This window comes from Bufo bufo, chromosome 1 (assembly GCF_905171765.1).
Source record: "Bufo bufo chromosome 1, aBufBuf1.1, whole genome shotgun sequence".
Classification (NCBI taxonomy): domain Eukaryota; kingdom Metazoa; phylum Chordata; class Amphibia; order Anura; family Bufonidae; genus Bufo; species Bufo bufo.
Genome location: NC_053389.1, coordinates 735,334,948 through 735,351,025, shown reverse-complemented (window position 1 = coordinate 735,351,025; position 16,078 = coordinate 735,334,948). Strand labels below are relative to the sequence as shown.

The 16,078-nt window shown below is 41.6% G+C and overlaps 1 protein-coding gene across 1 annotated transcript in view; it reads left to right on the top strand.

Annotated features, from left to right (window-relative positions):
- Window positions 1-615: 615 nt before the first annotated feature.
- SLC4A5 (solute carrier family 4 member 5) overlaps window positions 616-16,078 on the top strand; it is a 122,821-nt gene continuing 107,358 nt past the window's right edge. Inside the window, exons 1-2 of the mRNA XM_040415793.1 lie at window positions 616-673; window positions 761-952. Coding sequence (XP_040271727.1) covers window positions 625-673; window positions 761-952 — 241 coding nt within the window. The 5' untranslated portion in view covers window positions 616-624. The remainder of the gene's footprint in view (window positions 674-760; window positions 953-16,078) is intronic.

Here is a 16,078-nt window from a genome sequence, read left to right as displayed (position 1 = left end):
CCACAAGTGAGACAATAAACAGGTCATTTTGAAGTGGAAGCAGCACTTGCACAAGCACAGCTACATCTTCAAACAGCTGATCGTCAGGGGTGTCAGCAGTGGGACCCCCGCTCATCTGATATTGATGACCTATTCTGAGGAGAGGTCATCAACATTAACCCACCGCACAACTCATTTAAATCCTCTGCTCTCTAATGATAATGAGATGACTCTGCTGACTCTGTTCTAGTCTCCACAGCAAAGCTGGAATGTGGGCTGCAGAAAACAGAAAATGTCAGCCTATTGTGACTGTTCTAGTGGTCATTCTGAAAACTGGAATTTTCAAATCCCCTGCATAGACATATCAGGAAAAAACAAAGATATATTACCTCCAGAAAATGATGGCTGTAAAAACAGCACTCACTTTAAGCTAAATACTTTCTATGGCAACAGTTTTCTTCCTGTTTCCAAAGTAGCTGCCATCTTCCATCAAAACTCTTTCACTATACCATAAATGCATTACTGTAAATCCACTATGATACGATAACTGTACATTGGGGTTTCTCTTCCTACACGGTAAACTATTTAGTTAGACATAATTCCATCAAGCCTAATGTGTTTTCTCATTTTAGCATTTTGGATACAATGGATGATGATATCGGCAGCTCCAGGAAGAGATATGAGGATGAAGAAGGTATGAGTACAGAATTATATTAGGTAAATGGTATATTGATGGCTGCTATTGGTGGTGATTTACAATTCTGCTCTGGCATCTCTCCAGATTACCACTCTATCTACATTGGAGTGCCAGCTCCACGGAGTTACAGAAGAAAAAGACGGCGAAGGAGGTCTTTGTCCAGCCGGGATAGGAGCAGTGAAAATGAGAAGCACTATAGCAGGGGTGAACACTCAGATACTGATGAAGGAGGAAGACTCAACTATGACAATGAGAACTATAACATCAGCAGAACCAGTAAGTGGTTAACTGGAAGGAAGCCAAAATAATGGTATAATCAATCAATACTGGTTGGCATTATGTTGAAATGTGCCCTGTGTGCTAGCCTCTGTGGGAGCCCACTCTTCCCAACTCTTATGGCATACCGCCATGATAAGGGTCTGACTGCTTATGGGGAGTCTCAAGTCCTTCATAGTTTGTCCATCTATTAGCTGGGCCCATTTCCAGCAAATAAGTCTCAGATGTAGTAGCAGACACAATTAATAGACAAGAGCAAAACTGTGCAAACATAAAGACGGTCTAAGCAAACATCACTGCCTCTACATTCTCATGATTAGTAGTAGGGGTCCCAGAGGTCGATCTCTCGCTATTCACTCTTTGATAGCATATCCTAATGATATTCTATTAATCTGAACCATAATAAAAAACGTTTTGGGGGCTTTCTTGCCATTTAAAGAGGCAAAAAGCACTTTTTCCTAGAAGGGTACCTTGACAATAATCTGACCACGAAGTGCCACCTTGCAAGGGGACTCCAGCAACCAGATGTAATCTGTGGGGAAACCTAGCAGTGCACATTCAATTCACCTGCTGCATCACAACAAGAGAATTTAAAGGAGTTATCCCATGACTTATGTAAAAAATGATAATCAGAGATCATATAGGACATGACAATCTCTTCCTAACAAAGCTAGAACCAGCCCTGTACCTCACATGGATCCAGAGATCCCCCCATTCATTGCTCTGCTAGATTTATATTTCAAGATGGCTTCTCAAAGGGAGTGTCTTTTCTGCTGCAGCTCAGGGAGCGTGTCCTTTCTGCTATAGCTTTCGCCCTATCACCGCTCAGGAGGCATTTGAAAGATTAAACTGAACATGTGCGGCCATCTCAAGGAGCCGGACAAAGAAATAAGGGGGAAAAAACAAACAGCAGGTGGCGCTATACAGATACATTTTATTGAATAACTCATTGGCTATGCCATATTTTTACTTAAATGCAATTACAAAAGTATTCAGATCCGGGTGATGATTTTAAAACTGTAGAATATTATTTGTGGGACAACCCCTTTGAGTATTTTATGCAGTCCTTTCAAATCTTTGCGCTGTCTGTGTAAGCAGGACAAGTCGGCTCCATCGCAGCGAGAGCTGCTCCTTGTAGATGCTTTGTACTCTGACCTCCATGTGAGGAGTGTGAACAAAGGACTCCTTTATTAACTTAGAAGTGGTTTTTTAAACCCTTTTAGAGGTAATCTTTTAACTCATTTTGGACCATTATCTACAGTAATGCATGCATAGTACTGCAGTTATGGAGTCCAATTCAATAGTTTTTTATTTTCCTACTGCCCCCATTCTCCCACTGTCAGTCCTGCACTGAAATAGATAGTCAGGACTGCTGCGCATGCATGCATGAATCCTCTCTATTATGTTAGAACAGCACAGCAGTCCTGACTGTGCATTTCAGTGCAGCTTTGAGTGCTGATAGTGGGGGAACCAGGGGCAAGTAAAAAATAGTGATCTGGACTCCTTATCTGCAGTAGTACGCATGGATTGCTGTAGATAGGCCAAAAAAGGTTTGACAGATTCCTTTTAAAACCATAATGGTGCCCAGGCATAATGCTAGGCATCAGTTCTGCCACATACACATTGGTCCTGTTGACCACCACACAGTGAGTTGTGCTCGCATAGGACAGGAGAGCTGCCATAATGTTTTCTATATCTACGATTTTCATCTTCAGACACCCTTCTACAGCTACATATATAACGAATCTACATAAAAAGGTGAGAAACTTTGTAAATACATTGCATTATTTATCTTGTACTCATCCTGAATTAAAAAGAAACCGATTCCTGCTTCGGCGCTTCAATACCCCACTTTGGTCGATCTTGCATGATAACAAAAATTCCTTTATTCAATTTAAAAGGTGCGCATAAAAAAAGCAACGCTTCATCAGGTTAAAATGGATACCCTGAATGGATAATCCTGAATTAAAGACTGTACTATAGCCCGGAACTGCATTCATAAGTCTGCAGGCTTCAGAGCTGAAATCTGCTGGCCATTCTTGTTAAGTCAATATAAGAGTAGATCTTGACAAATTAATCTGGTTCTGGGAAGTGACATTACTACGTCAGGTACTGTGCAGTGATCGGATGTAGGAAAATCCAACTGTCCAACTCCCAATATTGGTGTAGTTGGACAAAATGCTTGCTGGCTGTTTCCAAAAACAACTAGCAGAATTGTGATTGCCTTTCTAAACTATAATACAAGTTGTAATTAAGTGTCAAAATAAGGGTCTCTTCATGACGTGTGTATCCTCTAACACAGCAATAGATTAGAATTGGGCAGACGTAGTCCTAATGTGCATGCTTGTATTTATTCATGTCACCTCACTATTCTGTCCTGCACAAAAAGTATATGCAACGTATACATTTTTTTGAACACTGTAGCCTATGGGAGATGGATGGAAATGTAAAGCATTATATTTCCATCCATTAAACATCAGTTTTTTAGACCCTCCTTTTTTTTAAGAAAAAGTAAAGTTTTCACTAAAAACTTATACATTCTTGTGAAGAAAAGGGATACAACCATTTTGAAACATAAGACCATCCGTTAAACGTGTACGTTAAAAACATAGTGACGTATCTCTGAAATTGCATACATTTGTATAAAAAAAATTTTCATGTTAAAGTACATAAAAAAAGAGATGTGAACAGCCCTTAAAGAGCACCTGTCATCAGGATCAACCCTATACTACCTGGTGGGGCTGATCCTGCTGACTAAAATTATAAAGGGATTATAACTCCTTTTGAAATTTTTTGCGCCATCCTCAGAAAAAGTGAAAAAGCGTTTTGTTCTTTATGCAAGTAATAGCTTCAGCGTATAAAGGTGTGAGGCCTTGCCACTCAGTGCCCCTTAGCTCCTCAGCTTTCCAGTGCTGGCCATGCGGCTCCGTGCAAATCTAAAATGGTATTCAGAGACAACTTTATGCTTCAAAGGGGTTATTCCACAAAGAATATTGTTCATAGTTACATCCAGCCCTTATATTTTTAGTATTTACATTTATTTATTAATTCATTGAGTCCTGAGATTATGTTATAGCGTCATCTGCTGTACAGGCTTTCTATGTCCACCTCAGTAAATGTGTTGAGGTGGACACACATGCTCAGTCTTGTTCCCCTCTGCTTCTTTGAGCCAGCTGCTTCTCAGAGGAGATGCTGAGCAAATGAAAAGGCTGTGATGACACATAGTGGTAGTGTTGTGTTTCTTTTTACCACAATTTTCTAAAAATGCAGAAAAAAGCTAAATATTTTTAGATATATGAGATTAGAAAAAAGTGAGATGAAAAAAAGCTTTTCTTACAGCTCAATCACCTTAAATGGGACTAACAGGGACAGACTGAGACCCTAAAGTGGCACTGGAAAAAAACCTAAAAGTACCCCCATGTTGTAGGCGGGTCGGACCTGAATGAAGGTGGGGCAACACTAGTTGTCAGAGATAACAGAAGTAGACAGGGCCAGCAATACTGCAGTGCAGCACAGAATACTGCTGCCTCCGCTGCAGTATTCAACTGTATCAACATTCTAAGGAGTTGAATTCAGGAGCCATAAGTACCTGATGCTCCTAGCATTAATCAATGATGAGAGCATCAGTTCACTATGTACCTGGCCAGTGGCAGTGAGAAGGGCTCAGCGCCCACCTGGGCATCGGCCCACCAGGAAATTTCCCTGCAGGGAAAAAGTATGTGGACCCTCTTTTCTAAACTAATACAACTCCCCCAAAAGCATATTCCAACACTTTGATAACAATAGCCTGAACTTGTCCAGTTCAAGGATTGTCCAAGATCACAATATTTATGGGCTATCCTCAGGAGTCAGGATAGATCATAAATTTCAGATCAGTAACTCACGGCACCCCGGCTGTTTGAAGGGAAATGTGGCGTTTGTAAACCAGAATGCAGCATACTTACTATCATATTCATCACATACTTTCTTATGTGTAGTGCAACATAACGTAGCATGGCATATCATAATTTACTTGATATCCCAGCACCCTGTTACACTTCCCAGTGGTTTAACATGTGCCATCCTGCTGACTATGCAGGTGTAAGAGAGGTAGAAACGTATGGCCTATGACCATTTTACCGCGTCCCACTCGAGGGTGGTACAGTTACTCACATGGACTCGACAAGGTATAACTTAAGCGACGGTTTACACAGATTTAGACAACAAGCATACAATTATAGTCTTAGAGCACATAAACTTCATGGTTACAAATAGTATTGTGGCACAAAGCTTGGTGGTTGCACACACACAGACGAGACACAGGGCTTGATGGTGAACAATAGCAATGGAACAGTCTGTATATGCGGTTTGCAAAGTAACTTCACAGACAAATGGGAACAGTCCCCAATACAATTACATTGGTAAATACAGGGCTTAGCAGTTGAACTGGGTCACTGGTCACCATCTAAATCCTGGGTACCTGGATCATGATTACCCATGGTACAGTCTCCAGGCTGGAAGTGATCAAACAACTTGCAAAATCCAGGAGCGAGTGTTCCCTCCAATAGGCCCAATCAGTGACAACAGTCCAGAAGAGGTCTATTATGTAGAGAGCTGTCCATAACCACACATCAAATCTCAGGGTCACTACTCCTTTCAGCAAGGCCATCTGCAACCATGGATCCTCCTCGCTGCTAAGTAACAAGTCAGTTATGATGGTAAACTGATTTTAAAGTGTTTCAGAACAGCCTCTAATGATAAAAAAAATGAAATTAATGTAATATAAGGGTCACAAAAAATATTCAAAATGTTCATTACAGGGAGTGCAGAATTATTGGGCAAGTTGTATTTTTGAGGATTAATTTTATTATTGAACAACAACCATGTTCTCAATGAACCCAAAAAACTCATTAATATCAAAGCTGAATATTTTTGGAAGTAGTTTTTAGTTTGTTTTTAGTTTTAGCTATTTAACCGCTTGCCGCCACGCTAACGCCGAAAGGCGTCATTGCGGCGGCTCCCCCAGGCTACGCTAACGCCAATAGGCGTCATCTCGCGTGAGCCGAGATTTCCTGTGAACGCGCGCACACAGGCGCGCGCGCTCACAGGAACGGAAGGTAAGAGAGTTGATCTCCAGCCTGCCAGCGGCGATCGTTCGCTGGCAGGCTGGAGATGTGTTTTTTTTAACCCCTAACAGGTATATTAGACGCTGTTTTGATAACAGCGTCTAATATACCTGCTACCTGGTCCTCTGGTGGTCCCCTTTGTTTGGATCGACCACCAGAGGACACAGGTAGCTCAGTAAAGTAGCACCAAGCACCACTACACTACACTACACCCCCCCCTCCGTCACTTATTAACCCCTTATTAGCCCCTGATCACCCCTGATCACCCCATATAGACTCCCTGATCACCCCCCTGTCATTGACCACCCCCCTGTCATTGATTACCCCCCTGTAAAGCTCCATTCAGACGTCCGCATGATTTTTACGGATCCACTGATAGATGGATCGGATCCGCAAAACGCATCCGGACGTCTGAATGAAGCCTTACAGGGGCGTGATCAATGACTGTGGTGATCACCCCATATAGACTCCCTGATCACCCCCCTGTCATTGATTACCCCCCTGTAAAGCTCCATTCAGACGTCCGCATGATTTTTACGGATCCACTGATAGATGGATCGGATCCGCAAAACGCATCCGGACGTCTGAATGAAGCCTTACAGGGGCATGATCAATGACTGTGGTGATCACCCCATATAGACTCCCTGATCACCCCCCTGTAAAGCTCCATTCAGATGTCCGCATGATTTTTACGGATGCACTGATAGATGGATCGGATCCGCAAAACGCATCCGGACGTCTGAATGAAGCCTTACAGGGGCATGATCAATGACTGTGGTGATCACCCCATATAGACTCCCTGATCACCCCCCTGTAAAGCTCCATTCAGATGTCCGCATGATTTTTTCGGATGCACTGATAGATGGATCGGATCCGCAAAACGCATCCGGACGTCTGAATGAAGCCTTACAGGGGCATGATCAATGACTGTGGTGATCACCCCATATAGACTTCCTGATCACCCCCCTGTAAAGCTCCATTCAGATGTCCGCATGATTTTTACGGATGCACTGATAGATGGATCGGATCCGCAAAACGCATCCGGACGTCTAAATGAAGCCTTACAGGGGCATGATCAATGACTGTGGTGATCACCCCCCTGTCATTGATTACCCCCCTGTAAAGCTCCATTCAGATGTCCGCATGATTTTTACGGATGCACTGATAGATGGATCGGATCCGCAAAACGCATCCGGACGTCTGAATGAAGCCTTACAGGGGCGTGATCAATGACTGTGGTGATCACCCCATATAGACTCCCTGATCACCCCCCCTGTCATTGATTACCCCCCTGTAAAGCTCCATTCAGACGTCCGCATGATTTTTACGGATCCACTGATAGATGGATCGGATCCGCAAAACGCATCCGGACGTCTGAATGAAGCCTTACAGGGGCGTGATCAATGACTGTGGTGATCACCCCATATAGACTCCCTGATCACCCCCCTGTCATTGATTACCCCCCTGTCATTGATTACCCCCCTGTAAAGCTCCATTCAGACGTCCGCATGATTTTTACGGATCCACTGATAGATGGATCGGATCCGCAAAACGCATCCGGACGTCTGAATGAAGCCTTACAGGGGCATGATCAATGACTGTGGTGATCACCCCATATAGACTCCCTGATCACCCCCCTGTCATTGATTACCCCCCTGTAAAGCTCCATTCAGATGTCCGCATGATTTTTACGGATGCACTGATAGATGGATCGGATCCGCAAAACGCATACGGACGTCTGAATGAAGCCTTACACGGGCGTGATCAATGACTGTGGTTATCACCCCATATAGACTCCCTGATCACCCCCCTGTCATTGATCACCCCCCTGTCATTGATCAACCCCCTGTCATTGATCACCCCCCCTGTCATTGATCACCCCCCTGTCATTGATCACCCCTCTGTAAGGCTCCATTCAGACATTTTTTTGGCCCAAGTTAGCGGAATTATTATTTTTTTTTTCTTACAAAGTCTCATATTCCACTAACTTGTGTCAAAAAATAAAATCTCACATGAACTCACCATACCCCTCACGGAAACCAAATGCGTAAAAATTTTTAGACATTTATATTCCAGACTTCTTCTCACGCTTTAGGGCCCCTAGAATGCCAGGGCAGTATAAATACCCCACATGTGACCCCATTTCGGAAAGAAGACACCCCCAGGTATTCCGTGAGGGGCATATTGAGTCCATGAAAGATTGAAATTTTTGTCCCAAGTTAGCGGAACGGGAGACTTTGTGAGAAAAAAATAAAAAATCTAAATTTCCGCTAACTTGTGCCAAAAAAAAAAAAATTCTATGAACTCGCCATGCCCCTCATTGAATACCTTGGGGTGTCTTCTTTCCAAAATGGGGTCACATGTGGGGTATTTATACTGCCCTGGCATTCTAGGGGCCCCAAAGCGTGAGAAGAAGTCTGGTATCCAAATGTCTAAAAATGCCCTCCTAAAAGGAATTTGGGCACCTTTGCGCATCTAGGCTGCAAAAAAGTGTCACACATCTGGTATCGCCGTACTCAGGAGAAGTTGGGGAATGTGTTTTGGGGTGTCATTTTACATATACCCATGCTGGGTGAGAGAAATATCTTGGTCAAATGCCAACTTTGTATAAAAAAATGGGAAAAGTTGTCTTTTGCCAAGATATTTCTCTCACCCAGCAAGGGTATATGTAAAATGACACCCCAAAACACATTCCCCAACTTCTCCTGAATACGGCGATACCACATGTGTGACACTTTTTTGCAGCCTAGGTGGGCAAAGGGGCCCATATTCCAAAGAGCACCTTTAGGATTTCACAGGTCATTTACCTACTTACCACACATTAGGGCCCCTGGAAAATGCCAGGGCAGTATAACTACCCCACAAGTGACCCCATTTTGGAAAGAAGACACCCCAAGGTATTCCGTGAGGGGCATGGCGAGTTCCTAGAATTTTTTATTTTTTGTCACAAGTTAGTGGAAAATGCTGATTTTTTTTTTATTTTTATTTTTTTTCATACAAAGTCTCATATTCCACTAACTTGTGACAAAAAATAAAAACTTCCATGAACTCACTATGCCCATCAGCGAATACCTTGGGGTCTCTTCTTTCCAAAATGGGGTCACTTGTGGGGTAGTTATACTGCCCTGGCATTCTAGGGGCCCAAATGTGTGGTAAGGAGTTTGAAATCAAATTCTGTAAAAAATGACCTGTGAAATCCGAAAGGTGCTCTTTGGAATATGGGCCCCTTTGCCCACCTAGGCTGCAAAAAAGTGTCACACATCTGGTATCCCCGTACTCAGGAGAAGGTGGGGAATGTGTTTTGGGGTGTCATTTTACATATACCCCTGCTGGGTGAGAGAAATATCTTGGCAAAAGACAACTTTTCCCATTTTTTTATACAAAGTTGGCATTTGACCAAGATATTTATCTCACCCAGCATGGGTATATGTAAAAAGACACCCCAAAACACATTCCTCAACTTCTCCTGAATACAGAGATACCAGATGTGTGACACTTTTTTGCAGCCTAGGTGGGCAAAGGGGCCCATATTCCAAAGAGCACCTTTCGGATTTCACAGGTCATTTTTTACAGAATTTGATTTCAAACTCCTTACCACACATTCGGGCCCCTAGAATGCCAGGGCAGTATAACTACCCCACAAGTGACCCCATTTTGGAAAGAAGAGACCCCAAGGTATTCGCTGATGGGCATAGTGAGTTCATGGAAGTTTTTATTTTTTGTAACAAGTTAGTGGAATATGAGACTTTGTATGAAAAAAAAAAAAAAAAATCATCATTTTCCACTAACTTGTGACAAAAAATAAAAAATTCTAGGAACTTGCCATGCCCCTCACGGAATACCTTGGGGTGTCTTCTTTCCAAAATGGGGTCACTTGTGGGGTAGTTATACTGCCCTGGCATTCTAGGGGCCCGAATGTGTGGTAAGGAGTTTGAAATCAAATTCTGTAAAAAATGACCTGTGAAATCCGAAAGGTGCTCTTTGGAATATGGGCCCCTTTGCCCACCTAGGCTGCAAAAAAGTGTCACACATCTGGTATTGCCGTACTCAGGAGAAGGTGGGGAATGTGTTTTGGGGTGTCATTTTACATATACCCATGCTGGGTGAGAGAAATATCTTGGCAAAAGACAACTTTTCCCATTTTTTTATACAAAGTTGGCATTTGACCAAGATGTTTATCTCACCCAGCAGGGGTATATGTAAAAAGACACCCCAAAACACATTCCTCAACTTCTCCTGAATACAGAGATACCAGATGTGTGACACTTTTTTGCAGCCTAGGTGGGCAAAGGGGCCCATATTCCAAAGAGCACCTTTCGGATTTCACAGGTCATTTTTTACAGAATTTGATTTCAAACTCCTTACCACACATTTGGGCCCCTAGAATGCCAGGGCAGTATAACTACCCCACAAGTGACCCCATTTTGGAAAGAAGAGACCCCAAGGTATTTCGTGATGGGCATAGTGAGTTCATAGAAGTTTTTATTTTTGTCACAAGTTAGTGGAATATGAGACTTTGTAAGAAAAAAAAAAAAAAATCAGCATTTTCCGCTAACTTGTGACAAAAAATAAAAAGTTCTATGAACTCACTATGCCCATCAGCGAATACCTTAGGGTGTGTACTTTCCGAAATGGGGTCATTTGTGGGGTGTTTGTACTGTCTGGCCATTGTAGAACCTCAGGAAACATGACAGGTGCTCAGAAAGTCAGAGCTGCTTCAAAAAGTGGAAATTCACATTTTTGTACCATAGTTTGTAAACGCTATAACTTTTACCCAAACCATTTTTTTTTTACCCAAACATTTTTTTTTTATCAAAGACATGTAGAACTATAAATTTAGACAAAATTTCTATATGGATCTCGTTTTTTTTGCTAAATTTTACAACTGAAAGTGAAAAATGTCATTTTTTTGCAAAAAAATCGTTAAATTTCGATTAATAACAAAAAAAGTAAAAATGTCAGCAGCAATGAAATACCACCAAATGAAAGCTCTATTAGTGAGAAGAAAAGGAGGTAAAATTCATTTGGGTGGTAAGTTGCATGACCGAGCAATAAACGGTGAAAGTAGTGTAGTGCCGATTTGTAAAAAAGGGCCTGGTCTTTAGGGGGGTATAAACCTGTGGTCCTTAAGTGGTTAAGGGGGATATCTGTGTGTGCAGGTGACTATTACTGTGCATAATTATTAGGCAACTTAACAAAAAACAAATATATACCCATTTCAATTATTTATTTTTACCAGTGAAACCAATATAACATCTCAACATTCACAAATATACATTTCTGACATTCAAAAACAAAACAAAAACAAATCAGTGACCAATATAGCCACCTTTCTTTGCAAGGACACTCAAAAGCCTGCCATCCATGGATTCTGTCAGTGTTTTGATCTGTTCACCATCAAAATTGCGTGAAGCAGCAACCACAGCCTCCCAGACACTGTTCAGAGAGGTGTACTGTTTTCCCTCCTTGTAAATCTCACATTTGATGATGGACCACAGGTTCTCAATGGGGTTCAGATCAGGTGAACAAGGAGGCCATGTCATTAGATTTTCTTCTTTTATACCCTTTCTTGCCAGCCACGCTGTGGAGTACTTGGACGCGTGTGATGGAGCATTGTCCTGCATGAAAATCATGTTTTTCTTGAAGGATGCAGACTTCTTCCTGTACCACTGCTTGAAGAAGGTGTCTTCCAGAAACTGGCAGTAGGACTGGGAGTTGAGCTTGACTCCATCCTCAACCCGAAAAGGCCCCACAAGCTCATCTTTGATGATACCAGCCCAAACCAGTACTCCACCTGAGTCGGACTTGAGCTCTCTGCCCTTTACCAATCCAGCCACGGGCCCATCCATCTGGCCCATCAAGACTCACTCTCATTTCATCAGTCCATAAAACCTTAGAAAAATCAGTCTTGAGATATTTCTTGGCCCAGTCTTGACGTTTCAGCTTGTGTGTCTTGTTCAGTGGTGGTCGTCTTTCAGCCTTTCTTACCTTGGCCATGTCTCTGAGTATTGCACACCTTGTGCTTTTGGGCACTCCAGTGATGTTGCAGCTCTGAAATATGGCCAAACTGGTGGCAAGTGGCATCTTGGCAGCTGCACGCTTGACTTTTCTCAGTTCATGGGCAGTTATTTTGCGCCTTGGTTTTTCCACACGCTTCTTGCGACCCTGTTGACTATTTTGAATGAAACGCTTGATTGTTCGATGATCACGCTTCAGAAGCTTTGCAATTTTAAGAGTGCTGCATCCCTCTGCAAGATATCTCACTATTTTTGACTTTTCTGAGCCTGTCAAGTCCTTCTTTTGACCCATTTTGCCAAAGGAAAAGAAGTTGCCTAATAATTATGCACACCTGATATAGGGTGTTGATGTCATTAGACCACACCCCTTCTCATTACAGAGATGCACATCACCTAATATGCTTAATTGGTAGTAGGCTTTCGAGCCTATACAGCTTGGAGTAAGACAACATGCATAAAGAGGATGATGTGGTCAAAATACTAATTTGCCTAATAATTCTGCACGCAGTGTATTAAATTGCATATATGAAATACAGAACTCTAAACTGCATTGACTAAGGCTCGGGTCAAATCACCTCTGGAAACAGGATTTTGTGACCTCACTCTCTGAAAGCCCCTGTCCATGGTAAAGCACTTGAAACCTTCTGTAATCTGCTCACTAAGCTGTGTAGCTGAAGTACAGAAACTTCAGTCACTAGAGAAGAGCACAGAGGGCCAGCATGCAGGCACCACCTCCAGGTAAGATCTGAGAACATCTACCTATCTATCTATCTACAGTATATATTATCTATGTATTATCTATCTAAATATGTATCTATCTCATATATATATATATGTATTATCTATCTCACACCTATTATCTATTTTTTTGTATATATCAATCCATATATATATATATATATATATATATATCTACCTGTCTTCATTAAATCATGTTATAGAGTGTCTTCATGGAGAAAATCATCCATATAGCGGTCATATTTCCACCACAATCTTCTGTATCTGGGATATATCCGTGTAGGGTACGGTAAATATAGAGGCAATCTCCCGTTAAATAACCACTTACCCACTCCCCGATCTTCTAGAAGTGAACACTGCATCACAAAACTCTACCACTTTGACCTTAATTGAATCACACGAGCATGGTTGATTGGCTGCTTTGGTTTTGATGTAGATTTGCTCCATTGTGCAACTCTGCTTTTTGTAAAGTCAAAGAGGCAGGAGTCTTATTTTGATGAACGCTGCCTATTCTATAAACATGTACTGTTACCTTTAATAAGGTGTATTAAGAAAATCAACATTAAAATGCTATGGTATTAACATGTAAGAGGATATCCCCTTCCCCTTTCATTTTTTCCTACCTCCTCCTCACCTTTAAGGGTCAGATCTTTTTACGTTCTCATTCACATACTGTAACTGTAATAAGGCTAGTTTTTTGCAAGATAAGTTTTATATTTAAATAGCACCATTCATTTACATTATTCTGTAAAAAACGGGGACATTTTTTTTTTGTGGGTGGAAATTTTAAAAACAAATGGTGTTCCGTTATAGATTTTTGGGTTTTGCTTAGACAGCATTCACTGTGGGCTAAAAATAACGTTACCTTATGCGGTCAGTACAATTACACCGACACTAAATGTACAATTATACTTACAATCTGGCGCTTGAGATAACAGTTCATGCCTTGGGCTGGGGCAGGTAGAGGAGGAGAGTGCATCATTACGCTACTCCCTCCTGACCCAGCGTGCAGCACATGAGGCAATCAGGCATGATGACAACAACACCCAAATAAAGCACATGCAGCACCCTCTGTCATATTAGTATAGAGAAGTTAATAGGGCTTTACCCATAAAGCTTCCAATATTACTGATAAGAGTAGAAGGATAGAAAGACAACCTTCGCTACCACAAAGCACAAGGAAATTCAGCTTTGCAGTAAATCGAATGTATCCTGAAAATCGGATCGAAGTCCCCATTGTGGACTTTGATTCGCTCAACACTAATCATATCAAGTTTGTATGAAATATTAGTATAAGCATATAATAAATATAAAACCAATATGAGTGAAGTGAATGGTGAATTAATTGCTGTTCAATTAAACAAATAAGTGCAAAATGAAAACGTGCAGAAGTGGTCTCCAAACTGACAAGTGCAAGGTACAGATGAGCAAACTTCTTGAAATTCGTTTTGTGTCCAATTTGGGTCCAAATCGATTCCATATGAATGAAAGGTGCTCTAATTATCCTGAAAATTTGTATATCACACCCTAAGTATCCTAGGACTCAGATTTTTTATATCTTATTTTCATTTTTAACTGATTTTTGCTCTTTTTCCTTCCCCCCCCATCCTTTTTGGCTCTTTAACACAGTTACAGCAGTAGCAAATAATGGCAGAGTGACACTGATATACAGTGCCTTGCAAAAGTATTCACCCCCTTGACTTTTTTCGTATTTTTGTGCCTCACAACCTGGAATTAACATGGATTGTTTGAGGATTTGCATCATTTAAATTACAGAACACACCCACAACTTTGAAGATGTTTTTTTTTTTTTTTATTGTGAAGCAAACAACAAATATGACAAATAACAGACAAAGTCAATGTGCAGAACTATTCACCCCCCTAAAGTCAATACGTTGTAGAGCCACCTTTTGTGGCAATCACAGCTCCAAGTCGCTTTGGATAAGTCTCTATGAGCTTGCCACTGGGATTTTTGCCCATTCCTCATTGCAAAACTGCTCCAGCTCCTTCAGGTTGGATGTTTTGCGTTTGTGAACAGCAATCTTTAAGTCTAACCACAGATTTTCAGGTTTTGCTCAAGAATATCCCTGTATTTAGCACCATCCATCTTTCCCTTAACTCTGACCAGTTTCCCAGTCCTGGCTGCTGAAAAACATCCCCACAGCACGATGCTTCCACCACCATGTTTTACTGTGGGGATGGTGTTCTTTGGGTGATGTGATGTGTTGGGTTTGCGCCAGACATAGCATTTTCTTTGATGGCCAAAAAGTTCAATTTTAGTCTCATCAGACCCGAGCACCTTCCTCCATACATTTTGGGAGTCTCCCACATGCCTTTTTGCAAACTCACAACATGCCTTATTGTTTTTAGCTAAAAGTAATGGCTTTCTTCTGGCCACTCTGCCATAAAGCCTAACTCTATGGAACGTGCGGCTTATTGTCGTCCTATGTACAGATACTCCAGTCTCTGCTGTGGAACTGTGCAGCTCCTCCAGGGTTACCTTAGGTCTCTGTGCTGCCTCTCTGATTAATGCCCTCCTTGCCCGCCCGGTCCGTGAGTTTTGGTGTGCGGCCGTCTCTTGGCAGGTTTGCTGTTGTGCCATGTTCTTTCCATTTGGTTATGATAGATTTAATGGTGCTCCTGGGGATCATCAAATATTAGAATATTTTTTTTATAACCTAACCCTGACTTGTACTTCTCAACAACATTTTCCCTTACTTGTTTGGAGAGTTCCTTGGTCTTCATGGCAGTGTTTGGTTAGTGTGCCTCTTGCTTAGGTGTTGCAGCCTCTGGGACCTTTCAAAAAAGGTGTGTATATGTAATGACAGATCATGTGACTTTTAGATTGCAGACAGGTGGACATCATTTCACTAATTATGTGACTTCTGAAGGTAATTGCTTGCACCAGAGCTTTGTATGGGCTTCCTAACAAAGGGGGTGAATACATACGCACATGCCAATTTTCTGTTTTCTATTTCTAAACAATAGTTTTATTTATATATTTTTCTCATTTCACTTCACCAAATTAGACTATTGTGTTATGATCCATCACATAAAATTCAGATCAACAAAACATTGAACTTAAGGCTGTAATGTACCAAAATATCAAAAAAAGTCAAGGGGGTGAATATTTTTGCAAGGCACTGTATATAGCTATGGATAAACACATGGTTTATGGTGTTAACAAACAGTGTGTTTAAAAACATATGCCCCTGTTTATACACACACATGTTACTTTCATAAGAAACAGTGGCTTGTTCTGCACA